The sequence below is a fragment of the Platalea leucorodia genome (assembly GCF_965183815.1).
Source record: "Platalea leucorodia genome assembly, chromosome: 3".
Taxonomy (NCBI): domain Eukaryota; kingdom Metazoa; phylum Chordata; class Aves; order Pelecaniformes; family Threskiornithidae; genus Platalea; species Platalea leucorodia.
Window position 1 is genome coordinate 126,327,998 of NC_138825.1, and position 27,785 is coordinate 126,355,782.

General features: G+C 45.7%; 1 protein-coding gene across 1 annotated transcript in view; it reads left to right on the plus strand.

Annotated features, from left to right (window-relative positions):
* ELP3 (elongator acetyltransferase complex subunit 3) overlaps nt 1-27,785 on the plus strand; it is a 99,280-nt gene that overhangs the window by 58,493 nt on the left and 13,002 nt on the right. The window contains exons 11-14 of the mRNA XM_082306682.1: nt 5,097-5,187; nt 8,590-8,655; nt 14,553-14,780; nt 17,267-17,348. Of these exons, the coding sequence (XP_082162808.1) occupies nt 5,097-5,187; nt 8,590-8,655; nt 14,553-14,780; nt 17,267-17,348 (467 nt within the window). The remainder of the gene's footprint in view (nt 1-5,096; nt 5,188-8,589; nt 8,656-14,552; nt 14,781-17,266; nt 17,349-27,785) is intronic.

The following is a 27,785-nucleotide window of genomic DNA, read 5'->3' on the forward strand; positions in this document are numbered from 1 at the left end:
ATTGATGGATAGTTGCCCCTTCACTGCGGGTGAAGTTTCCTATCCTTACTGCAGAAGCTGCGGGGTGTGTCATTTTTTTGGCTATAGAGACTTCTTTTCTTTCCCCGTGGGTGTTGCAGGGTTTTCATAAATGTACTATGGCAGTGCCGTTATTTCCGTCACCTCCCAGGACGATAGATAATACTTCCATTTAGCTCTGTATTTTCAGTGTGGGGTCTTCTTGGATTATTTTTCTTCTGTTATCTCCTACAGCTGTCTGATATTAGGAAGGGAGGCTGTCGCATGCTTGCCTGTTTTTGCATGTGCAGACAATACTCAGTTGGCTTCCAGCTACATGAGCTGGAAACCGTGCCAATGCCTAGCTCTCCAAGAGCAGGCAGAATGAGAAAGCCTTGTGCGTTAGACCTCACCTGCCTGGCCTTCTCTAAGGCATTTCGATTTTGTGCCCTATCAGAAATGTGACGGAAGAGGGATAAGCGGAGAAACACGGTAGAGAAGAAAGTGGCTGAAGGCAAGAAACGCTGGGTAGCTTTGATAAAGAAAGTATGGACTCAGGGTTATTAGTGGAGTTTCTCAAACGTCCATTTAAAAACTAATCTTGCTCAAAATTGTATTTATTTACAATGACACAAAAAGTAATACAGCACTGAAGAAACCTTGCGGGGCTGGGAAGCGTCATTGAAAGAGAGAGGATGCACGAGCTGGATCTGGTGGTGGTGAAGCTGGAGTGATAGAGGTGGGATGAGATGCAGTTCAGGCAAGTCTGAGGTCAAACTTGGAGGGGGTTTTGCTGCAAACCATGAGATCACCACGTGAAAAGAGCAGAGGAGGAAGAGTTCTTAATGTCTCGGTCTGTAATGTGAATAAACCACTGGTGAATGCAGCCGTGAAAAGCATTTTTTTCAGGATAACTCTTCTTAGAGATGAAAGTATTAATGCAGGAGCCAGGCAAGGCTTTGGTAAGACCTTGTCTGGAATAATCCCCATCTTCAAGCAAATAAACTGTGGAAATATATGCAGAGGAACATCAGTCTTCTGTTTGAAGGATAGATGTGGACATAAATGACCTCTGCAAATCTATGAGAGAAGGAAAATAACCTTTTAAGAAATAGGAACATTGATTTGGGCAGAGAACAAGGAAATAAGAAGTAGCCTTGCATAAAACGAGGTAGGAAGCTGGGAATTTTCGGTCAGGGCTGGGATTCTGGAGTAGCTTTCCAAAGAAGAGAAGCTAAACGTGAATATGGTGAAGCTGGATTAGGCGTATGAGTGTGATCGTGATCCAGCAGTCTGTAATAACCGGGACAAGGATTCAGCCACCAGGAGATCTTTTCTTCAGGTCTTTTGTTGCTGTGAGAAACTGGTGGCTGTAGCTGAACTCTGAGAAGAAGGATGTGATACTGATGAAGAAGGCGAAACATGGCTTAGAGGAAATATCTGCTTGATATTCCCCCAGGCTTTTCACATCGCTTGTAGGAGCATTATTAAAGGCAAAACTCCCACCTTTTCTCCCTGCACATCTCCTTCTTCCTCATCGATTCCACTATTATAGACGCAATGGTTTGGTCATGATGCTATCACCATAGCATCCTATCTAAAACAAACAGGTTTATTCTTAGAGGACGACATGAGTTTGCAGCCTAGCAGGTCTTCTCCTAAGGAACACAGGCCTGGCGAAGTCTTTGCTTGGTGTGCTGATTTGCCTGAGCTTGACTATGATTTATTCTGTCAACAGCAGCAGCCTCCATCCAGCTGTCATGCGGTTGTCAGTTATTATGTTCCAGTGGAATAGCTGTTTTCTTACTGACTGGCTCATGTTATCTGAAACTTGTGCGTGGTGATTACAGATTTTTACACCTCCAGTGCAAAGTCCAAAAGCTATTACTTTGATCTAAATTGCTTTCAGGGCCATTGTGTGACTCTGTAACAGAATAATGAACAAAGCCAGATTTCTGAAAACATTTGTGGCCTGTTCCCAACGCTGCGTCACTGAGGACAGTAACTTTTTCCCCGTTCTCCATTGCTGCCCCAGGCCCTTTCCACCTCCCTCCAGCCCCTTGAAGTCCTCCATCCTTCCCGTCTTACATTTCAGGCTCTATTTCCACAATCCTTTCAGATTCAGCTCGTGCCCCGGACGGCAGCTCGTCCCGAGCCCTCTGCGTTCTGGCTGGCCGTTTGGTATGTGCATTCAGGTTTTCTAGCAAACAGCACCAGAAAAAGACTGAGTTATCCATGTCTTTCCTTATTAGGACCACTGTTTGGCATCTCTGTTCCCTAGTACCAGGTTTTGAGGACTCAAAATGGTTTTTTAGTCCCTCACATGCTCAAAATAATCAGTTGAAGGAATTGGGTGAGTATGGGAGAGGTGTCACTGACAAAACACTGTACAAGTCTTTCTGCTTCAGGAAACCAGGTTAAATATGTTTAAAAAAAAAAAAAAAAGAGATGCTGTTGCTAATGGCTGGTTGGAGGAGAATATATCTTCCAGGGTGTTTTGTAACTGTCAGAGGTGCTTAATACTGTATTTATCCTGAATGGTTGTGAACCTCATTATCACCGAAGTGCCTTGGTGTGTGCGAAGGTGTGAAATGACAGGAGCAGTGCCGCGCACCCGGAGACTTTTCCTTTCGTGGAAATTGGTGTTTTATATGATTGTTATTTTCGCTGTACTGATGGGGAGATGTAGGTACGAAGAAATAAAATACCTTACTTAACCGAGCTGAGAGCAGACTCAAGGTCTTTAGGCTTTCACTGTGTGCTTCAGTCAACTGCTTCACAAGTGTTCGAGGCAATGCAAAATGTTTGAAAAACGGAAGATTAAATAGGCCTTGTTGAAGCTTCTGGCAAATTGCGCATTCACTTTAATAAGGTCAGGATCTAATCCCCCGTATCCCTGAATTTGTTCAGCGTTTTAACAAGTCCTAAAATCACTGGTTCAATGCTGTCTGGTGGCTATTCAAAATAGGCAGCTTGTGCGTACGCTCAAGATGCACGCAGGGGACTTATTTAAATACTCTGCCCTAATCTGAAGTGGGGATGGAAAACCTGTTTCTTGTTTTCTTTTTCTTGGAAAGCTTATTTTTCACATTCATATTTTAATTTAGTTTGCTCTCTAGTAGGCAGATGAGAGAGGCTCAAGTTACTGTATGTTGTAATCTATCTTTTATTTGCGGTACTTTATTTACTGTTTCACAGCTGACTCTGGATTTAGCTAAAAACCTGGTACTGGAGGATGTCAGGGTGTTTTATCTGTGTCCCTGTAGGGAAAATACATACAGCCTGACTTCTTGGAGTTGTTCCATAATTAGAGGAAAGGCGTTTAGTTAGATTATCACTGTAGATCTAACGTACCCTGCTGAAAATGCCATTCTCCTCTAGTGTGTCCTTTAGTCACAATGTGAAGTGCTCATTTCCTCTAATTGAAGCTCTTTGAAGTATGTTGTGTTGGCTCTGCAGTGTCTTATTTACTCAAAGAAATCCACTGAATAAATGAACTGGTTAACTAATTGCCTTTTGCCTCAACTTCTTGGCATGTGAGTGTACGAGGCAAGGAATTTTTCATAGACCCTTCGGCTTTATAGAGAAAAGAGCAGGGAAAACAGGGGAGGAAAGTAAAACACAGGGCCCCTGTTATGCTGGAGAAAGTTGTACCGAAATGAAGTGCGATGCTGAAACGGGAGGAGAGTCCTGGAGTCCGAAACCCTTGTTTTCATTCTTAACAGTAAAGGAAAACTTTTCTTGCCCCCCCTTGCCGGCGCCTCCGACTTCGACAAGGCTGAAGCAGCACAGGATCAGGTCTTTAGGACCCTTGAAGACCTTTATCTTTTATACAGCTACTGCCAAAAATAGTAATTGTTAATGGGGGCCATGATGTGAATGCAAGTCCTTAAGGAGCTGAATAGATCAATTAATACGTTTTACAGAGGTCATCAGACAGCTGCTAGATGGTGATGACTTTCAATCACTACTGAACCAAGATGGATTAAGCTAATTACATTACCAATTCCCTGAACCATCCCATTCTCTGTATGTTTTTTGTGATATTCTGTTCTTTACTCTGTTGAATGCTTGCATAGACAAAGAAAAAGGAGGAATACTCACCGAGGAATGTTTGAGCCCCGTTTTGAGTATCTTTCGTGTTTGTATAGCCCTTATTTCCCTGTAGAAGGTGTGAGGGGTTTGGGAGTGCACCGTGGCGCACTTGGGTGGTGTGTTATCAGAGGTGCCAGGCTGGACTTTGAGCAGGGGCAAGGAGAAGCATTTGGAATCACCGTATAGTACAGCATTGGATACAAGGTGAGCGTGGAGTGGGACATGCCAAGAATCCCCATGTTTCTTTTCCAGCTTGATCTGGATGCATAAATCCTCGTTTCCCTAAGGGATGGTGTCTTGCTTTCCTAATCTCTAGAGGGACAAACTGCCCTGGAAGGCAGTGGAGAGGCCAAACCTGGTCTTGCTTTCAAATTTCATTTTAGTACCTCCCTTGGAGAACCGAAGGAAGGAGTTCTGCCATTTGCAGACTCATGATTTGCATTCCCATAGGAAGGCCCTAGACGTTCTGGCTGGGCTTTGCTGCAAATCATTTGCCAAACAGAACTTTTTCACTTTTAAGCAGCTAGTGTCCCCAGTATAAAAATGTAATTCTGATGAATTTTCCCTGATGGACATTCAACTCGGAGACCGCAGAAAGACGCGGTCTGGTTCCCAACTGCTGGTCTCCAGCAACAGATACCACGAAGAACAGCTGACCTGGAGTCCTAGGCAAGGCACAGGCTCGGCTGGATGATCCCTTTTTTTTCCAGACTTCCAAGTGAAGAACTGAGAGCAAAATTGTAACCTATTTCTCAGGATTGTAAAAGCCTACTTTTGTCTTCGGTCTTTTTACTAAAATAAAATCTGTAGCTTTTTCCCTTCATTTTTCTCCTGCTTTTAGCTGTGTTTTACCTGTGTTATTTCTTGTTCAACCAAAGACTTGAAACAAAAGCTATTCAGATAAGTTCTCTGGGCTGCTATTTGGGATCTTTGCTGCTATTTGGAATGGTGTATTGTCTGCTAATACAGTTGTTTGAGGTTTTTGTTTTTCCTCTTCCATGCAGAGATATCCCAATGCCTCTAGTCAGCTCTGGAGTGGAGCACGGGAACCTGAGAGAGCTTGCCTTGGCCAGGATGAAAGATCTTGGGACCCAGGTAAAATATTTGTCAATTGGTATTGAGGGAGAGCTGCTTGATGACTTTACACAAAGTAGCAGAGAGGAGAGTAATGACCAGAAGACACAATAGGAGCCGGGTTTACTGCTGAACTAAAATGATCTGCACAGGCCTTTCAAAAAAATTTTAATGACTAAAAGGCACCTTGATGATACTTCTGAAAAGCTTTTTTTGTTTGATTGATTTTTAATTCAGCACTTTCACCTCCTTCCTGAAGGTACTTGGTAACTAGTTTGTGATACTCCGTTTTTTAACAGAAAGAAACCCTTAAATCAGAGAGAAGGCAGGAAGGTTTCTTTTTAATTTATGCTATTAGAAATTCTCCTTCCTTTCTTTTTCCCACGCATGCACTTACTTGACTGAACAATTGGAAGAAAAGCTCTTAGTCTGAGGCCAGGGAGATCTTGCAAGAGAGATTTCAGCACAAACAAATGAGACTTGATATTCTTGATATTTCTGAGGTCAAATAAAAATATGAGCGGGGGTGGAGAGAAGGAGGGGGAGGGAGGAATTGCGTTTATATTTGAAGTCAGAAGGAGGTACATATACCCGGTCTTGATTTTTCTCGGAAGGTCGCTGTGGCAGTCGGCATTCGCGGTGCCTCTCATGGTCTGCTCTGACACTGCTCCCTGTTTGAACCTCCCTCCGAAACCCGGTTATCAGCCACAGTTTGCAGATCCTCCAGTAAAGTTGTGCCCAAGTTCTGCCTTGCTTGGGATGGCCAACTTCCTAGACAAAACATCGCACAAACCTCGTGCTCCTTGAAACTGTTCCAAAGGGCTTCAATTCCTTTGGTGTCCTGGTGTTCAGGCAGGGGCAGATCCTCACCACAACCGGTCCATGCGTCTGTATTGTGATTTGGCGCTCCCTCTTTCTAGCTCACCTTTTCTTAAAGAGGTTTTAAGGCATGACTGCATCCAGCAACCGTAAAGTCTTCAGCTACTGCGTGTGTGCCTGTAGCCCCACATCAGCTTGTGCTGCTGACCTATATCGTTGGTATTTAACATGGATAGCTCTCTAGGCTACGTCTAGCTCCTTACTGCCTTTGCCATCTCACGTGGATCTTGGGGTTGTAGCGCAAAAGATCAGAAAATGAACTCCAGACTGTCTTCCTTCCAGCTGGGCTTTCCGTACCACTTAATCTCTCCTAAGCTGCTGCCCTGGACTTTCTCCTGAAATCATTCCTCCCAGTCTCTCTCCAGTAGCCAGCCAGGATTTGGCAGACAGCTTTGCCAGCCACAGAAGCTTCCCTGCCCCCCTGCTGACTTTTCACTTCAAAACCAGGCAGGGTAGACAACCTCCGTGGTGCAGCTAAGCCTTTTCAATTGAGCTCTTTAGGGCTACTGGGGAACTCTTCCCTAGGTTTGATGCTAAAACCACATCGTTTGATCTGAACCTAATCAAGACTAGCTGGAGAAGCAGGGATAGCTGATCCTCGGCAGTCAGGGCTGAGCTGAACCATTAAATGGCTTGTCAGGCTGGCAGTCATCGCTTTGAGAAGACCCAAATCTGTAAATCTCTGCTGTGCAGAAGATTATAGGTTTTAATTTAGTGAGGCAGAAACATTGCCGCTGGTGGAATGAGGAACCAAACAGTCTGCTGCAATATAGCTTGAAACGTAAGGTACTGTCGTGTTTTTCTTGTGTCATAGGAAAAAACTATAAATATCCTTTTGTCCTCTTGTCTCTTAGCTTGGAAAAGGAGCGGAAAAGGCCATGGCAAGGAAGGGACTTGTAGGAATCTTATATATTTGCAGGCTCGTTAGTGAAGATCAGCCAGCTCACCAGCTCCGGCAGCTCTGGCATCTGTCTTTGGGGAACGGCTTGGTGAGGATTGCGTTTGAGGGATGGGCATCAGTCATGCCAACACCGCAACTTGTGTCTGTGGTTGCTGGAAAGAAATTATTCATGAGGAGCCTTCTTGGAGGGACCGGCTGCTGGCCTTCGTGGTTGCCGGCCACTGAGTGCAAGTGGAGATACGCAGCTGGGACACAGACTTTTAAAGCAGCATCCCAGAATACATTGTCCTTCCTCAGTTCTGGGGTCCTTAATGAAGGGTGGATATTCCTCTGCCTTTTACCGTCCTGTTTGAGTAGCTGGGAAACTGTAAAGCAGAGAAGAGTCTGTCTACTCTAGAACCCTGGCACGACAGTGAATCCCGGTTTTACCGTAGCCCACTCTAAAAAACGAACACAACCCCCCACTTTTTTCTGCTATTTGGGAGATTGTTGCTTTATACTGATAACGGAATTTAAAAGCATTCGGAGGAGGACAGGGCATAAGAGAGAGCTGTGCTTGTTCTGGGTACTCTGAGTTTCTGTGTGAATTGGATTTTCACACATTTTTTCCCTGTCTAAAAGTCTGGCTTTTGGAAATACCTGGGCAGGTAGGTGGTGTCGCTGTTAGAGCAATTTTAGCGTCTCGGTGGAGGTTATCATCCTTCCCTCCAAATACAGCAGCGCTAGTGGAACGAAACGGGCATTGGCAACTCAGCTGCGTTGGATAAAACTATTGTGGCTGCACTTTGCTGACGAACATTGGGTTAAGCTTGGACTTTTGTTTTTATCGGACTTTCTAATAAACCCACTAAGACGTGAATACGCACGGCCTCCTGCAGTAGGAGCGCTTCTACTATCACAACTGTTTGCTTACCTGAATGGGTGCCAAATTACTCAGCTTCCGTTGGCTTTGCTGAGAAGCACAAAAGTTGATGCAAGCTATAACCCGTCTCTCGAGCGCTGAGCTCGGGGCCTCGTCTCCTCCTCTGTCTGACTTCCAAGGGGGGGAAGGTTTCTTTTGGCTGTCTTTTGTTTTCTCCATCATTTCTCCGCAGTGATGCTCTGTGGATGCCGGATCAGCGTTAGCTTTACTTTCTGATATTTGGGTAGGACTTCTGCAATGGTTTTCGTGTGATCATTTAAAAGCAAAAAAAGGGTTGCCGAGATTCAAAAAGTGGCTATTTAAGGACTCTCTGGTGCCTTAGCATGATTTTGCCAATGTTAGACCTTCCCAATGAAGGGTAAAAATGGATTATGCCAAAGTCTTTTTTTTCTCTGTTATTCTTTCATGTATGTTGACTTTGCCTCCGGACCCTGCTGTTTGTGAATCAAAGGGTACGTTTCCTCATGAGCCATAATGGTTGCTTAGTGAATTGATTTTTGCCAGCAGGTCTTTCCATTTAGCACTAAGACCTCTTTCTGAGGTGTATTAGGGATGGATCGGTGAGCATTTTTATTTTGAAGTCTACCCATTTGAAATTCATCCTTGCAACTTCGTGCTATTTCAGCTTAGTTTTGAACCCGATAGGTGGCTGGAAATCTGTGTGTTTGAGAGCTTAATGTTTTTCTCCCATGTAATTTTTTTTTTTTCCTCCCTTTCTTAGTGTCGTGATGTAAGGACAAGAGAGGTTGGAATTCAAGAAATTCACCATAAAGTGAGACCATATCAGGTAAAATTTGTCTTTTTTCTAGGAGCTTGTTTCAGACACAATTTGTTGTATGTGTGTGGTGTGGAGGCGTTGGGACCCATTTGTTGCACATCCAGTCCTGCGGTTTGCCCGTGTAGCTGGATCCAATTTTCCATTTATCTTCGCAGCAGCTTTTGGATGTCTGTTGGTTGAGCACAGTCACATGTTGAAATGTATGGACCACCATGTTCAGTAAACTGACTGCAGCCAGCAGTTATTTTGGTGTTCGCACTGTTACAACAAAATAAGCAGCCCTTTCTTACTGCTTCTCAGCCTTCCCTTTTCTCCCTCCTCATTACAAATTTGGATTTAGAAAATACACAAAAACACAGCGTGTGCATGCCGAACAGGAATGAATGTTTAGCAAGATGAATTTACAGCCTTTTTTGTGAATATGCATGTTTATATAGACAAACAGTATATGTATAAATACACTCCTGCACATGTATGTATATATTTATATGTGAGTAGATCCAGTCAGCATATGACACATACGGCTTTTTTTATCTTCCTAAGATAGTCCACAAAAAGATTGCTATGCTTATTTTATAGAAAGGCAAATGTTCACTGCTGAACTTCAAGCATCCGATTTAGGGCACTGATCCTCCACCGTAGTTACAAGGAGGGATCGATCCTTCCAGAAAATTGTCAGGAGGTCTGTGGCTGTGCATGGCACCCCAAGGAGGTGAGCTTTCTAAGATGACGCAGGGTCGGATCCATCTTAATATACGCGTATGTTGTGGCTAATAAATCGTACCCTGGAAGTATTCTCTTCCTTTGTGGACGTTAAGGAAGGACTTGAAATGATTGTAGAGTTTGTCCATCATATATCTCCTTTACTTTCAAACAAGAATTGTTTGTGCCAGGCAGAAGATACTGCCACCCCCAGGTAGAAAGCTGAATCAGAATGACACCTGCATACCTCTCTCCTCTTCTGTGAAATGGGCACGTACCCGCTTTCTAAATGTGAGCTGCCAAACCGGGGTTAGGCTTTCTATGTGTCAGCACAGGAAGAGATTCCTAACAGAAGTCCTTTCAGTTGTGCTTTGGAAGCTCCACTGATTATTTAGGCTTCAAAGAGGCTCCGAGTTTGGTGCCAGAAGTTACGTAGCATGAATGTTCTCCGAGTTTGGCATCTGAAAGATGTTCTCACTTTGCAAATCAGAGATTACTGGGAGCCATATTCTGTTTTTCTCATGCCATTATGTGAATTCAGATGGAGTGCAATACTCCCCATCTTGCGTAGCAGAAGTCCAGTATGGAAATGTATAACGATCTCAAATAAATTATCTTGTTCCTACCAGATTTCTGCAAGAGCTGAGGCTGTACGGACTCGTTTGTACCTAGGCCACGCAGCCTTTGTGCTCTGCTCCCATCGTCTAATCCGTGGTCATTTCACGAAATATCTTCCGAAGACGTCTGTTGTCAGCAGTGCTGATCTAATTTAAATTGTAAATTTCTTGAGTAGTTAGCAAATAGCTTATCACAGGGTTTTCAAAGCAACATTATGTTGAAAATTCCCTTTGTTAAACTCATCTGTCTGAGTGGCAGGAGGATGTCGTTATGTAGTTTTCGCAAAATTTATCATGACAGCAAGCAAGAGAAATATTCTGAAGACGGTATAATTTTTCATGCGCTTTAGACTAATGACAAGGTACGATGTTTTTCTTGGCTTCATAAGTAAACAATGCATCCTCTTGATAAGAGAGGCTATCATGTCAGATCTAAAATAAATTAATCGCTTGCTGTAATTAGTTACACTTCATGCAACTTCTTGCTGTTCACGATTGGTAGGCTGTATGTATTTTTGTAATGCCAGTGGTGTGTCTGCTTTTAAAAGTATTTTTTTAAAAAATCAATTTGAAGTAGATTATTTGCCCGTAGCTGGTTATTTACAGAGCTCTCTCTAAGCTGCCTTTTCAATTAGCGGCGTTTCTCCATAGCGGCGGAAGGTATTTGCTTGCTCTCGGAGTGGTTAAGGCTGCATACTGCTACGTAACAGCCTTAAAAATGCTCGAGTGATTTGTTGCTGTAAAGAGACGTTGGATTGACAGCTTTTGAAAGGCAAGGGGCAATGACAGCTCTGTTACAGATACAAACCTACATTAGCGTTAAAGCAGAAAGTGTAAGAAAGGCATCGAAGCTGCTGGGCCTGCAAGGCAGGGGGGGTTGTATCAAGATCATGATCTCAATATAGAGCCTTAGTAGGAACAAGGCAGATTTTTAAGCCGGGAGTAGCTGCTTTAGGTCAAGAACGTAATCTGCAACTGGGTTTTCCCTTTGTTTGTCAAAGTAAGTTTAAAACAGACTGTGCCAGACATTTAATGGGATTGCATCCCGAAATAGTGATCCACCCTTACGAGGGTCGACTCTTACCCAGCACACGGGATGGTTTACGGACAAGGGACTGACACTGGGAGCTCCGGCGTGCTGCCACCCATCGCTGCGCACCAGCCGACCAGGGGGTGATTCAGGCTGGCTTCGGCCGCGTTTATACCAGTATCCCAGAAGGAAAAGGCTTTCTACGTCTCATGAGTCCCTGAAAACCCTTTGAGGGGATTTATGTACCCTAGGACCCTGGATACAGTGGAAGAAGTGGGAGAACAAAGGACGTGATCCAGTAGGGACTTTTCTGAGCAGATCAGCTTATCTGGTACATGCTTAGGATGCTATAAAAATGCACACAATATAAAGCCTCCTGGTGAAGGCTCCTGTAGTCTTACTTCGTTTCTGTCTACAAGTGGCTTTCAGACTGGTTGTGGGCATAACCGGGCATCTGTGATTCTGTCTCGTCCCTGCTGGAGGACAAGCAATGGAGCCATGTTTTCTGCTTGTTTTGTTTTGTCCTCGGGAGAAACCAGGAGTTCTCCAATCTTCTCATTTCAACTCTTAGTATAGCTGTGTTTAATAATATTTTCTGCTTTTTTTATATATTAGCAGTAAGCTTTAACCTAACTGCTTTTCCACATATGAAACTAACGGCAGAATGTGGGTATTTTAAAAGTCTCGTGCTCTTTTATTTCCCTGTGCGTTTCCATTTTACTAGCGGTGTTATGTACCGAACGGTAGATCTGGATCAGCGTGTGTCAGCCGTCCTGACACATGAGCTGGCGCGGAGTTGGGCTCTTGGAGAATTTGGCACATCGGCAGACATCTGCTTGGGCGCTTACCCCGTGAGCTGTACGTCAGCGTTGAAATGAGCCTTGCTTCTGGAGTCAGCAAGGGATTTAATTGTGAGCTGTGTTCACCCAGGCTTCATCATGGAGTAGAGCAGGCGGGCGACAGGATCCCTTACGGCTTTTCTGTAAACAAATCTTTAATTCATGGATTTCTGGGTATTAGGGGATTTGCAGAAAAAAATACTGCAGTCCTTTGCTTTAGTCTTTATAGTAGTACTGGGAAGAGCATGGCAAGGTATACATAGGGATCCATCCTGTGCTGCACTGTCAGGGTGTAAATGTTAGAAACACCGGTGCGGCGCTGGTGCACAGGGCATCCACCGACACTTGCCGTTCACGTTGGAATCCCTAAAGTTAAAGGAGTCTCTCGAAATGATGGCAGGTGTATCTACATGCTGGTTTTAGTTCAGATCAGAGGTGTGCTTGTGAAGCAAGTCATAGAATCATAGAATCGTCAAGGTTGGAAAAGACCCTTAAGATCATCGAGTCCAACCGTTAACCCAGCACTGCCAAGTCCATCTATACCATGTCCTCGAGCACCACATCTATCTGTTCTTTAAATCCCCCCAGGGATGGGGACTCAGCCCCTGCCCCGGGCAGCCTGGGCCAGGCCCTGACAGCCCTTTGGGGGAAGAAGTTTTTCCCAATACCCAACCCAACCCTGCCCTGGCGCAGCTTGAGGCCGTTCCCTCTCGTCCCATCGCTTGTTCCTGGGGAGCAGAGACCGACCCCCCCGGCTCCAGCCTCCTTTCAGGCCGTTGCAGAGAGCGATGAGGGCTCCCCTCAGCCTCCTCTTCTCCAGGCTGAGCCCCCCCAGCTCCCCCAGCCGCTCCTCCCCAGCCTTGTGCTCCAGCCCCTGCCCCAGCCTCGCTGCCCTGCTCTGGCCACGCTCCAGCCCCTCCATGGCCGCCTTGGGGTGCGGGGCCCAGCGCTGAGCACAGCACTCGAGGGGCGGCCTCACCAGTGCCCAGCACAGGGGGACCATCCCTGCCCTGCTCCTGCTGGCCACACCGTTCCTGATACAAGCCAGGATGCCCTGGGCCCTCTTGGCCACCTGGGCACCCTGCTGGCTCATGTCCAGCGGCTGTCGACCAGCACCCCCAGGCCCTTTTCTGCCAGGCAGTCCTCCGATCGTTCCCCACTTTGGGAGCATCGGGAAGCACAGAAACCCGGCTTCTTTCGGATTAATTTAGAAAGCGCCTTCCAGGAGCGCACCTAAGGTACGCCAGCTGGTAATGGGTGCCTAGCTCATGGGATGAGACCAGGACTGGTCTCTACTGAAACCCTCCCAACGTTTAGTGTGTCCTCATCAGGCTCTCAGTATTGCAAACTCTTGCTGCCACTCCTCTGTGGAGCCAGGCAATTTGGGAAATAATTTTGATCTGCTCAGCAGCTGGTTGTTAGGGGTGGGCAGGGGAGTCCCTACAGCAAGGATGGGCAGCTATTTCAGCTATACCATTTCAATTCAAAAAGCAAATAGAGTGACTCACTGTGTCACCAAAGATGTGACATTGTCATCATCGGCTACAGGTCACATCAAATAAACTCAGTGCTGCCTCTGCTACATATAAACACAGCTACCATTACGTGAGATTTGATCAGGTCGCGTTGCCAAAAGGGAGTCTCATCTTGGGTCCTGGGACTGCTCCTTGGTGATGGTAGGTCCGGGCTGTCTGAAAAAGAAGTTTTTTCTTCTTTCTGCCCTCTTATCCACCAGTAACTCTTTATAGCTTCCAGATGCTCTGCAGAAGTCATTTCTTCTACCCAAGCATGGTCTTTATTGTATTCTCCGTGGTCAGCCAACTCTCACTTCACTTTTCCCTTCCACTTGTTGTGATCTTCAGAGCTGCCTTTGTCTAGATCGTTATAAAAAATTGGGTTTGAGGCAAGTAACGTGTTGTTACTGGTCAGTTCTCAAGGTCCTTGTCTGGATGGTTTTGGTGTCTTCAGTACTGTCTGAATGAGTGAGAAGACAATTTCTGCTGATCCTGTAAAGCCCACGTAATCCAATACTCACTCAACACCAACTCTTTCAGACCCCCTCCTGTTGCACTACGCAGTTTGCTCGTGTAGGTAGATCCTGTGCGGTGCTGGAACGAACTAGCTGGTAATTAGTGCAGAAGTTAACTGCTGCTTAGAAGACCCATGTTCTGTAGACACCTCAAGCCATTTCTTTTGCAAAGCAGTAGAGACATGGACCTAAATGCAGGTTCAGTGAAGGCAAAACTACTCATTCTACGTTAGCAAGTTTGTAACTGGAGCTGAGTTTAAATTAGAGCAAGTCCCTTGGTTAGTGGCCAGAGTTGCTGCCCCCGTCTCGAGGAACTCAAGAAACGTAGATTTTAGGGTTCTGACTTACAAACAGGTAACGATGTGGGTTACCAGCCCTTCTTGAAAGCTTGCAAATAGGGTTAGAAGACTAGTTCTGTCCCGTTGGCAAGCACATTTCTATTAAAGTAGTCGCACGTTTTATCTTTAATATGACTGCAGTAACAGCAGTTCTTATCCAGTACTGCTAAAATCCATCTAGGATTAAATTGGCCTTTAAGAAAGCACTTCATGTTTTCTCTGAATCATAATAGTTTATGGATCCATGAAATTGGTTTTGGTCTGTTAAACATGTTGCTTAAATATTTTTAAAGAAGTTTTCCTTTTTTCTTTTCCTCTTTGTATTCATCATCGCTGCTTCTCTTTGAGCAGATTGAATTAGTTAGAAGAGATTACGTGGCTAATGGTGGCTGGGAGACCTTCCTGTCCTACGAAGATCCAGAGCAGGATATTCTCGTTGGCCTTCTACGCCTGCGCAAGTGTTCAGAGGAGTCATTCAGACCTGAGCTGAAAGGAGGCGTTTCCATCGTCCGGGAACTGCACGTGTATGGGAGCGTGGTCCCCGTGAGCAGTCGGGATCCTTCAAAATTTCAGCACCAGGTACTCCAAGCCATCTCTGTTTTTCATCTCTGCCTCTTTCTTGCGCCCCTCTCCCTAATATACTTGGAGAAGAATTTTATTTAATATCTGAGATTCATTCCGTTGCTTTGAATTATAGCCCACTGCAATAGAAACAGAATTGAATTTGAGCCCCTTCTTGCATTTCATCTGCTGAAATCGTGCTGCTTCTGAGTTTTTGCTAATGTGGTCATGTTTAGCCAATTGCAACTGCTCTGAGATAAAAAAAGCATGCCTGAATGCTGTCAGCGGTGCTTCATGCCCATACAATACGAGCTCGTGTATGCTGGTGCTAATTTGGCTTTCGAGTACTAAGCATCTTTGGTTCTGAAGCATCTTTCCTTTGATACCCTGTACGGTACATCGGACTTCACCGCAAACTGAAAACGAGACAAGAGATACACCCATTGTGTCTTTTTATTTCCTTCTAAAATTGATCTTGTTCAATAGACGAATTTCACTTCTGAAATCGGACATAATTACATATGGGAAGGTGAGATTTTATTTGGTACTACCCAGTTTTCTTTCAAAGGAACATTTATTGAATACATTCTTCCTACCAAAACAAGAAACACAACTTTGGTTCCGAGACATGCATCAGTTTAAGTGATTTGATGAGACTCCTGAGATAGGTCTCTTAGTTGGGTCTGACGGTTTTTTGCTTCAGACACACTCGTGAGGCCGTTTCATATATATCTTCAAGCATGTGAAGAATGGAGTGGAAAGCTGTGTTTCTAATTCTTTGCAGTGACTGGTATGAAAATGGCACATTATCCTTCTGCTGCATGTAACATGCTGTGGCTTGCGATGAGCAAAAATGTGAATTAAATTTTGCGCCGGTAGGTTTTGAACCTTTAGACTGTGCTTTTAAGAAAGCAATCAGTTTGTCCTCTTTGCCAGAAGTGCTCAGGGCTGATGTTTTAAATTAACTTCCTTGTATTTATTAATCTTTCCGTGAGTATATGCATTAAGATGCAGTTTTGCTAGATGCTGATGATGTGTGACCATAAGGCAGTGGCGGGGGGGGGGGGAAGAGAAGTGAATGGTTCCACTATAAAATAGTTAACACTTAAAAATTTAAAAAGGAAAAACTGGTCTTCCTAAGTATTTAAAAAAAAAAAAGAGAGAGAGAGAGAAAATCAATTGAAAGTACCCAACTACAAACATTAAAATAGGCTGCAAATTGAAATTTCATGGCATATGACGCACTCGTGTTCGTTCGGAATAGTCAGTGTTCAAGAGGTTAATCAGAAAGTGTTCTTCGCAGTTGTAGGGGCAATTTCTGATTAGAAAGACGTTTTAGAAAAGATTTCTGTGTGTTATTTAAAAATGCCTGTAAGTGTGAAACGTTTTTTAGAATTAAATCACATCTGCTTCAGTGTCGCCACAGCCCAATTCTGTACATCTTGTCAGGAAAACAGATGAACAAAGAGCCGAGCATAATTCCTGCATCCCAATGTTAGGAGTGAATTAATCCAATCAGTTATTCCCAGATATATAGGACAACGAAGTTGTTAAATAGAGTGGAAAGGCTATTCCCATATTTTGAAGCGTTATTGTGATTCCAGTAGCCCTCCTGCTGTGCAAGATTCCCAAACGTAAATAGAGGCATGGATCTGGTCCAGAATATTAGCATGTCCTTCTGCAGTTCTTTTGGATTCGGCATCTCCTGTGTCACGAGCTGAGCCTAGGAGAGCGGCACAGAGCTTGAGCCTAGCCTAGGTCTGCAAGGGTCACGCAGTGGTTTGATGCAGCCTTTCTAGGTAACCCCGACAAGTCGCTGCGTGCCTCGATTCTTCATCCCGAAACGAGCACGGTAACAGCTCCTGACTCCTGGAGGGGTTGTGGAAATAAAGATTGCGAGGGGCTAAGGCAACATCTACATCAGAAAAGCGAACAGCAGGAGGGATCTCCGGATCTGTAGTGTCCGGCCACATCTGTTTCGACTGACGTCCCCAGTCAGAATGGCACGGGGATCCTTCTGCAATTCAACAGCGCAGGCAATTGCATCTGACGTTTGTGCTCTGGCTTTGTTTGACTCGCTAGCACAAACCTAGGTATGGTAAGGTAGACGTCAAGATGGGCGATTGCTGTTCAGGATTGGTTCTCTCAGCAGGATAGACCTGTTCAGCACCAGGAATGGCGGGATGTGCACCAAGATGACTTACCATCAATGGATTTAGCTTCCTTCTGTTGCTGCCATTAAGAAGCAGTCAGACGCTAGAACTGCCGATGAATAATATCACGATCAGAAAAAAACCCTGAGAAAGCTCCACTGTAAAGCTTAGCGTTGGTGCACCTCTCCTGCGGTACTCTTCTCAAGCCCTCTCCTGCAGTAAGGTCTTGATCATTCCTGTGCCAAAAATATGACTCTCTTGGAACTCTACTAATGCTTACATTCTGACCTTGCTTATGCTTTCTATTTTTACAGAACTTATCTTTTCTTCCTGTTTTTTCTCCCATTGCAGGGATTTGGTATGTTACTAATGGAGGAGGCAGAAAGAATAGCCAAGGAGGAGCACGGGTCATGGAAAATTGCTGTAATTTCAGGTACCTTTGCTTTATCCCTTTTATATATATATATATATCTATATCTATATTTATCTCTTAATCTGAAAATAAACCCACTGCAGCCAACGCCACTGCTGTGAACATTCATTGTATTAGGTAGAAAATGAGCATCAGCAGATGCTTCTTCGTAATGGAGTCAAATTCCATCGTAGCTTTGTCCAGACAATACTATTATTGTAAGCAGCATACCAGAGGCCACGCTGCGGGGAACCATCCTGCTCTTAGTGCCCGAGGAGACAGACTGCGTGACCACGGGCGTCTTCCTCCTCCAAACACTGCTTTTTCCGACCTCGCTGATTCAACCCCGTCGCAGGTTGTTATTGTCGAGGGCTGCTTTCCAGAGCTTACGAGGATAGAAAATTGCCGGCCTCCATTTTAGAGTCTTTCTGCAAGTACCGTCATTAGGGTGGACAGATGTGCTTTTAGGATACATTAAGCATTATCATGAAGAAGGGAGCTATATAAGAGCGAGCTGCAGCCCTTTCTCCTGTTTCATTTTCAAGGCATTGTGACTAAGAGTGGCATCAGTTCATCGTGTGTGTGTGAAGTCAAGGTCGGGACTACCTTTGTGCCTCAATTTATCTTATATTAGCAGTTATGGTAGCTGTAGAAAGCTTTTACAGGCACATAGGTTATATAACTGGGGAAGCTGGCGAATTGTATGGGAAGAGAAACTCTTGCTGGCATAAGATTAATGTATGCTGGAATGTAGAACCTTTAAAAACGTAATAATCTTCTGCCTCCCCACCGAAACCCCCCGAAAAGCAGCAAAACACATCTTTGATCCAAGCTGCTGAGTGCTGAAGTGAAAAGCTTCTCTGTGTGTTTCCAGGAGTGTAACGTTCCTGGATGTTGAAAAGCCAAAGTGCGCCGTCTCGACAAGCACCGGTGGCAAGGGCCAGAGCGTGAGCGAGGGCCGCTGCAGGCAGTAGCCAGATGCCTAAAGATAATTCTGTATTCTCTGGATTCCCTATTTCTTGTTTGCGTAAGATGTATGCCAGTCCTGTTTCTCTGTTGCTGCTGCGTGGGTGTCAATTTGAACCGGGAATTTCATACGGTTAAGCAATGTCCGTATCGCGTTGCCCCTCCGTGAGAAGAGAGGCGAAAGGGAAAATGGTTTCTTTTGGTTTCGCTAGAAGCATCTTGGCTCGGGGTGCACGGAGGGAGGAAATCGTGATTCCTTTGTGCTAAAGAACACTTCTTGTGACAAGAACAGAAAACGTACAGCAATTACTAAAAGATGATTTGTGAAAGCATTCATGTTGCTAATTTTAGCTGTATTTTAGCAAACTGATGGGAAGAATGTATTCTTTGCATCGAGATCCAGTGCAAGAAGTCTTGTTTTGCTGCATGCACAGTTTGTGGCATCGTACTAAGAACTTGTCTGCAATTCCCTCCCTGCCCCCCCAGAGTCCAAGGTACAATACGGTACAATTTGTCTTTAAATGCAGAATACTACAGCATCTGCAAAGACCACAAGTTTTCCAGCTGTTTCCTTGGAGATGTTACCACTTGAATTTCAGTTCTCCTGTAGGTTTTATCTGAAATAAAAATGCAGCCAGAAGTTCTTCCTCCATTGGAGGATGAACTTGGTTTTGTTAATTTTGGTTTCAAAATAGATTTTTTTAGTCTGGAAACCCACTGCAAGGTTAGGTCTCCAACATATTGCAAAATTTCGTCTGCTTTCTAGAGAGAAGCATGTAAGGGAGATCCGCTTTGGAGATGTCTCTCGCAGGACCCTATCTCATTAGTACTGCATGTTTTTATTAATGCTTTGTTGCAGTGTTTTGTTTAGCAGTGTCCTTTCTTCAGCAGTATTTTCCAGTCTTGCACTTAATGGCTACATCAGTACTAGTCAACTAAATAGTGCCACAACGTGCAAACTGCCTCTTCGGGGAATGGTCCCTGATCCGTGGTGATGCGCGTGCTTTGCTGGAGAGCCGCGTGGGGCAGTGCTAGTCCATCACGGCCGAAACCTTCTCAGGGCTCCTGCTAGCAAAGTAACAGAGTGGATGGGTGAATTTCTGTACTCTAACAATTTTTAGGAAAGTTGTCTAAGTAGCAAATGCTCTCTTTGGTTCCTTCAAAAAGAAATACATATATTTTTTTAAGATAGGACAGCATGAAGGGTTTTCATTATTGGCTAAAGGTTAAGGCTTATCTTTAAGATCAGTTCAAGTTCAGCTCTGGTTGGAAATCATAAAATCATAGAATGGTTTGGGTTGGAAGGGACCTTAAAGATCATCTGGTTCCAACCCTCCTGCCATGGGCAGGGACACCTTCCACCAGACCGGGTTGCTCAATTAGCAGCTCTGGTTAGAAATTAGCAGCAGTCATCGTGGCCGGGGGGTTGGAATAGATGATCTTTAAAGGTCTCTTCCAACCCAACCCAACCCAACCCAACGCAACCCAACCCATTCAGTGATTCTGTGATCATCTGTGACTGTTCCCTACCCTGGCTTTGTGTAGGGGCATCTCATACGGATCGGTTTAGGGACCCCAAACGACTGGGTGCCCCCCGGTATCCCGCTGTATGCCAGAGCCTTGCTTTGCACTATTGATTGCTTGAAGCCATTTCTGTCTCGCCAGACATCCATCTCTAGCTTATGCAGCTGGCGGGGGGGCCGCTCACCCTTTAGGGAATGAATTTGGGGAGCTAGATAAGTCCAGAGGGGTCCAGGAGTCTCCGGCTGATTATTTGCCACAGCTTTGGATTGAAGCGTGGCTTGAAGTTGGTTTGGAAATGCATTTAACTCAAGCCAGATTAAGGTAAATTCAGATGAAAGTATGTATGTACAACATCCAAAACAGGCAATACAGTTACAGGTGGTTATGAAAAACGGGAAAGAAAGAAAAAAAACCCATATGACTAATCTGCTTTTAGTGAGGTTACATGAGAAACACCTCTCTCCCGTCCAGCTGATTTGCTGCCCATCCTGATCAAGGTACTATTCAACATTTCCTGACATCTCAGGCTGTGTCCATTAGAGCCTCGCTCATTAGAAACCTCTTTCCTCCATGGCAGAGCATGTTAGCTGCCAGAGCCAATTTTCCTTTTGTCCAGACTCCCTGCAGGACTTCAGGCGTAATCTTTTCTCCTCTGCTTGCATCCTTCCCACGTATAACCTAGTCAATACTCTTAATTAAACGTTATTTCACTGCCTTGCGAATGCAGATGTCCCCTTCGCTAGGGCAAGTGTCGTGTCTTGTGCTTGCCCCTTTCTTGCTTCAAGGAGGGCTAAAAGTCCTTCCCCCTCAGCGGTGAGTCAGGGGCATATTTCAGGGTGAAACATCCGCATTTTTATATTCTCGATCAGGCAGTACTGTAAAAATCACTTGATACAAACATGTAAATGGGAAACAAGTGAGTAATTCATGATTGCCTCCCGATTAAGATCAGTAGGACCGTAATAATCAGTTTGGGGTGACTGAGCCCAACGTCTTTCTCCTAAGCATGCTGCAGCAGCCAGGAATCCACAATTGCAAGGCTGTGAATAGAAATTAAACGAATACCACCTGTTTTCTGTAGTCTCCATGAGAGATAAAATCATTCATTCTGGTCGGTGACTCATCTCCCGGTCTGTTGGTGCTGCTTGAGCACGCTGTCTCATGTGTTGAAGGAAACTGTGCTACTCTTGCCTTCGCCTTTTGCAGTTCGGGAGAAAAGGGAGGTTCAGAACTTTCTAAAAGTAAATCCGATGCACCATAGCGGTGTTAAATTCACCCGCGATGAAGAACACGAAGGGGAGAGAAACTGAGCTGGCATATAAATCAGAGGTAAACTTTCAGGGCACGTTCAACGATACTCTAAAGTATCCTAATTTCCTCGTGTAAACAGCCTTTTGGTCACCCTAGAAGTAATAAATTACTTGAGTAATCGGCGTCTCGTAGTTCATATTGGATGTTGATTCATGGGCTGCCTCGGAGATTGCCAACGGCCGGGGTGTGCTCGGGAGACCAGGACGAGACTCCCAGCTATTGCTGGGAGGATTGATGGGGTTTGGGAGGGCTCCCTGGAGTTTTGCTTCCAGCCCTGGCTGGTTATTTTTAGAAATGCCAATCTTACTAGCTATTAATAAGAGAAGAAGTGGCCCAAGATAAGTGGAAATATGGGAATGTTAATGAATTGACTCTCGGATGTTTGTCTGCTTCAGATTGATGGCCTTTGAAAAAAAATTAATTAGGGGGATTTGGAAGAAGCCAAGGATAAACCCCTACTCGGGGACTGGTGCTGTGGAATAGCGACTGTGTACAATCCTCTAGTTCTTAATGAACTTCAATTTTGAGGGTTTAATAATGTAACGGCTTTGAAAACAGGCTTGGTGCTGTATTAACGGGGATTTGGGCGCAGGCGTGAACAGGAATATTGCTGTCCTTACGCAAGGACACTTCTGCAAAAGCCAGCATTCTCCAAGGGTGTTCTGGTAGGAAGCTTTTTTATATATATACCATAATATATCTTACAAACAAGGATTTATAACGCGGCCTAACTTCTGCGTAATACAGAGCAGAGACTTCCACCTATCTTGCATCTGTCCCAGCTGAGCGAGTTTTGGGAAGTGGGAACCTGTCTTGGTTTGTTGAGGCTTTTGTGTGGTCTCCATCGGCAGGAGCTTTCCCTCGAGTGGGCAGAGGACGAACCGGTACAACAAACCCTACGCAAAATCTGGTGAGGAGGAGCTGACTGGATGGGGACACCTCCTTTGCGCTCCTTCCTTTTTCACCAGCCCTTTCCCCAATCTCAACCCAAACCATCCCCAAGTTTATAAAACCCAAACAACTCAAAACCCCACAAATTCTGAAATTAGATTGGGTCGGAAGTATTTAGAAATCAGATTAATGACAAAATGAAGGTGATTTCCATCCTAGTGACTTGTAATACACAGCAGTATAAATAGCGTTGAGTCAGAACTGTGAGCAATAGCAGTTTTCAGGGATTTAAAAATAAATTTCTGTTTCTTTCATGGGAATCTTCCTCTCTGACTGGCACTGTTCCTGCACTGCCTGCAAGCGGTAATCCTCCTTTTCAAGGCTGCACCAGGGGTTAAGGGCTTAAAGCTTGTTCTTAGTCAAAGCTTTGAGTACAGAGTTCCTTGAGTTGTGGGTTTCATCTTTGTTGTGTTTATAACCCAAATTTGATGCACGCTTGCAGTCCAGCTTTTCAACTGCTGCTTTAGCCGAGAATTACTTCTGGCTTAAGGCAGGCTTATCTCCGGTGTGCTTTGTTCGTCTCTAAAGGCTGTTAGAGAAAGACTAACGCTCCTCCCTGGTTTACCAGTCTCACCCAGCGATCTGGGTCGCATTCTGCACCTCATCAGCTGCGATCGCGCTACCCGGAGCAGGGTGAGGACCTCTCCCTACGTCAGGAGCAGAGGTATTCATGAGACAGTGAGCAGATTTTCCTTTAAAAGCACATTCAAACCACGACTGCGCAAATGAACGCCATCAGTTGCTGCGCTTCTTCAGAGCACATTAGTTTGTGCTCCTAGGAAAAAAAAAAAATAAATCAGAGTTTCCCAGCGGACTCTTTCCAAAGCATTTTGTTCTCCCTGCTCTTGGAGTAAACAGGTTCAGCTGAACCTGCCTTCTCATCATAAGTCTTTTAGCTCTTAGGGTTGTTCAGTTTACGGACAGAAAAGGAAAAAGACGCGGCAGGATTTAACAGGGTTGCCGTTGCTTCTAACCGCAGTACCTAAAACCATGCAAGGTTACTTTCAAACAAAGGAAAATCTGAGGTCCCCTGCATCAGGCACCCAGGAGTCATCACAGGCAATGAACCGGGGAATGATGCACGAAGCAAGCCAGGCTGTACAGCAGCTGCCTCCTGGTGCGTCTAGTTAAATATCACTTCATTTGAAGAGGACCGGTGGGAGAAGTGCATTTAATCGGCTATGGAGTCAATGACAAATGCACTAGGAGTGCGTTTGTAAGGGAAGATGAGCGTTTGCAAGCCAGGTTAGGAAGGGATTCTTGCAGCACGTGGGGAAATTAGGGCACCGATGGGATGGGAAACGATACCAGCCATAGATACTCTGGTTTCATATTGTGCGTGACGCTGTAGTTACACCTCTGGTATTGCCGCTGTGCAGATTCTCTGCTCTATTTAAAGCCTGGATGCTAGTGATCCTGGATGCTTTGGCCCCTGGATGTTAGTGATTGCAAGGTACGTCCTTCCCCAAAAAGATGCGATCTCATATCTTGATGTTTGACCAAACCAACCAGAATTAAATATTCGCAATAACGAGGTGGTTTTATGGCCCGCTGGCAAGGTTTCCGTACAGCGCCAGAAGTGTGCTGTGTCTGCTCCTTCGCCGTAGGGAGGAGGTGCCCCCCTCCCCACCTAAATCAAAGAGCAAAGTAAAAAAGCGAGTGGCTTGTTTATCATGAAGTCATTGCTCATTTAAGGTAATTTTCTGCATGAGTGGTGCCTTTCTACTCTTCTGATGTGAGTAGTATATTAGTATGCAGGCTTGGGTAGCTGAATGGTAGACCCTGGAGGCATCACTCCATTATTCAGAGCTCTGGGGAGGTCTGATCTGAAATGTCTGTTTTTCCATTTTCCAGCATTTGTAATTGCATGTGTGTTTTCTTTGCCTTTTGTTGGTTTTGTGGTGTGTGGTTTTTTGGGTTTTTTTTTTTTTTGCTTTTAGTTGTACCTGCTTTGAATTTGCATCTTTTTTCCCTTTAATAAAAGCCCCCCCCAACCTAAATTACATGAAACCAAATTTAAACATGTTACTCCTCTGATGTCCACAAGTCCTTAGGCACTGAAAATGTAAAAAACCTTGATGTTTGAGGCTAGTGGATGGGCTCGTAAGCTTGCTGAATTTATAATCGCGTCTTCCTTTTTGGCAAGAGCCAATTCTTGAATTCCCTGTTCGGGGTTTTCTCTCCTTTTGGTATGATGATGCTACTCCAATCCCTAACGAAGCTTTCCCTCTTTTTACCATTCAATTTACGGTCCTGTGTCTGTTTCTGTTTGGGGTGGGATTTTTGTGAGCTCTATTTTGAGGCTGTACCTCCCGTTTTGCGGTCCGTCGGTGTCGGCACTTGCCAGGGTCCCCGTCGGGAGTCAGCGGCGAGCAGTCGCACGCAGTGACTCAAGCACTACAGGTTTTTTGTCAGAAACCGCACAGCATCCAGAGGATGATTTAGGACAAACACATGCTCGTTCCCCACATTCCTCCCACGGCATAAGTGCAACGCAGCCCTTGTACCTGTTGTCTCTCAGTCTCTTGCAGTGTATTTACTTCAGACTCTGCCTGAAGAATATGAGTAGGCTGCAACGGGTCGGATCAATACGCCATTTCCGACGCTGCCGATGCCGGGTGTCTGGGGAAGGGAGTAAATATCGAGTAAGCATGCAAACATCTTCTCGGCCTCCGGCCATTTGTTGCCCAAGGGCTTCTAGAGTCAGAGAGGGTGCCTTTGTATCGGATAGCCCTCGAGGGATTTTTCTGCCTTGCCAGTCTGTCTGCCTGCACCAACCGATAAACTTCTCTCCCCGTCCCTTTCCCTGAGCTTTTTAGGGTCGGGTGCGCTGCCTCGCCGTTCTACCTTGAGCTTGGGAGGAGTAATCGCTCGGTCTAGGTGAAGGTGGATAACGGACAGTCCTCTGTTAAAACCTTTCCTGTTGTCTCCTGGAGGGTTCCTATTGCCATTGTTTTGACTTTGCTGCTTGACATCCCATAATCAGCCCCTTCTGACCCTTAATCCTGTCGCACGTACTCCAAGCTGTTTCTTTAAACCAGCACCAGCGATGAGTATGTGCAATGGAACATACAACAACTCCCAAAATATTCAAAGTCCCCCTCCTTAATGACAGAAGCCCAAAGCTCCTGGCTGGATGTGCTTGAACAAATTCATACGTTGTGGGTCCCTTCCTCTAAGCAGCAACGTAATCGTTCTGATGTCGTCCTCTGATTTCGGCGGTTACCTAACGATGACCGGAGAGATTCGAGTCCATGCCTTATGGTTACTTGAAGCACCTGAGCAATAGAATTACAAGGCTTTTAAAGTACCGTAGTTACATGTGTTACTGAAAAACATGTGGCAGAAATGCTTCTCTACCTCCTTTTAAAATAATCTTTGTGGATTTAAATAATGTGTCTGCAGGTGCAGTTTTGGGAAGGTTCCAATCCCCAATATTTCTGTTCTTTTAATGTGTGCGTCATCTATTATAGCAGTCTAGGAAATCTGGAGAGAGGCTGTAAGCAGCCGGTCTGCAGAGACGGAAGGGTGCGAGTGAGTGAACGGAGCAGCACGCACACGTTCAAGGTCGCTCAGGAGGACTTGCTGCCCCTGGAAGTGCCCAGCGCCACCGGCCAAGGAGGCGAAAAAGCCTCATCCAAGGAGGGAAAAAGCAACACAGCCCAGAGCTGAGCCAGCGAAGGGATCTGCTCGGTGCTGCTGTCATTCTGGCCGGGCTCCGTGGCCTTCATGCCTCTACCTTGAAAACCTGGAGCACAACTGGCCGATAGCTGAGCGGCTCTGACCAGCCCGTGCCGACGCACGGCTTAGCCGTAACCGAGCGCGAGACATCCATGCGTCGGAGCTTGCCCGTGCCCGGGCAGCCTGGCTTTACGCTGGCTCCGAGTACGCTCTGGGCTGTTACGCTTTGCTAGCTCCTTGCCAAGTCCTTAATCTCCTGCTCCTCTTTGTGAGAAGCGCTGGGGTTGTGCCAAACTGCCGTCCTGTCCTGGCACCAGCATATCTTGCTTTGACTCCACGGGTAACATTGCTGTTCTTGTTGGGGTTTTTTTTTTTTAAAAGGATATGTCGTCTCCTGTCTCAGGGATAGCCGCTGGCTTTACGCGTGGATTTTCAGTGTTACCATCTCCAAACCCGAGCTGTGCTGTCCACTGCTGCCTGTGTGCCCTTCACACGTCTTCAGCGTGTGGAAGCTCTAAACTTTACACCGCTGGCACGTGCAGAGCACAGGTATCTGCCTCCGACTTCACTTTCTACGGACACAGCAGAGGCTGGTGGTTTCAGTACCAGCGGCATTTACCAGTGCCGGTACCTGGCTTATTTATTTTACCTCCGTAACCTGAGTTTCTTGTATGAAGTTAAGATGGGGCTACCGCTGAGTATTCCCTTTATTCACAGCAGAGGAATTGAAGTTATCCAGCTATTGAGTAGCTGTCTCTATCCCTGTCTACCTAGCCTAAATCAGCTGCCAAAAGGCGAGGGACAGCACCATTATGCTGCCACGTTGTCCATAAAGGGTTGGCGTCTCCCTGATTGTCCTTGAGGAGCGAGCCGGTGGCAGCAGGTGAGCTGCCTCCTCCGTTTAGTGACTCTGAAAGCTGAGATGCTGCGGGTGAGGCTGCTGGCTGCTCCCAGGGCAAGGACCAGGAGTGCACAGACCCAATATTTATGCGCTTTAAGACTGCAAATGACTTTTCGAACACCAAAAGCTAGCTCTATAAATACAGTGCTCTTGCACGGAAGAGCTTTTTCAGCTGCAGTATCTGCTGTGACGTCTGTCAGCGTTATCTGTTTATGCTGGCATCAGAAAAGCAGACTAGCTCGGCTTGTACCAACAGGATTGTCTCCTTATCTCTGTACAGAAGACGCTTGTTGTGGGGCGGGGAGGGTGAGCTTGAATTCCCCTGTTGCAGGTGCTTGCCCTGTTCACACCGAATGCACCGAGGTCCATTAATAAGCACCCTTTTCCTTTCTCCTTTAAAGCGCAGGCATTTTGTCACCTGCGCCTACGCCGTCTCCGGTAGCCTTTAAACGAGCCTCATTGATAATTTACTCCCGAGTCTGGAGAGGTGTCTGGAACCGCAGCCAAATCCGCACCGGCACGCCTCATCTTCTGAAGCGGTAGTTTAATGTCTCCCTGCAGCGAGATTTCACTCTAGCCTCGCTCCATCCCGGTGACGTAGCAGCCTTATCACGGCGGTGTGGAGGTCTGGCACCGCTGCCGTTCCCCGCTATAAGCTAATTACTATGCGGCAAGATGATCAGTTTTCCCCCAGACCAGGTTTCTATTTGCGTTCTGTCAAGTAGAAAATTAACATGGACGCAGGCCAGGGATTTTTCACGCCTGAGTGCGCCGAGGCTGAAGGTGGCGATGGGAAGGCAGGATGGATTTCTGAATGGTAGGCGTGGAGGATCAGGTGATGTCAAGCGTCGCCGGCCCGTTTCATTAGCCGGATCATCAGAGAAGTCGAGTAGCTGGGGAAAAGCCGGAGAAAAATCGCCCGCAGCGTGCGCAGTCCCCATTACCCGCCCATCTCGGTGTGCTTTGCTCAGAACTAAGCTGAACGGTATTTCTGCAGAGCAGGTAAGGGGTGTTGTCTGCAAAATTTGGAAGCGAGAGGCTAGCTAGTATTAACTTATATTAACTCTATCAATTCATTATTTGCCACACCGGAGCCCTTTCGGGGCCTCCTTGCACTGCAGAGA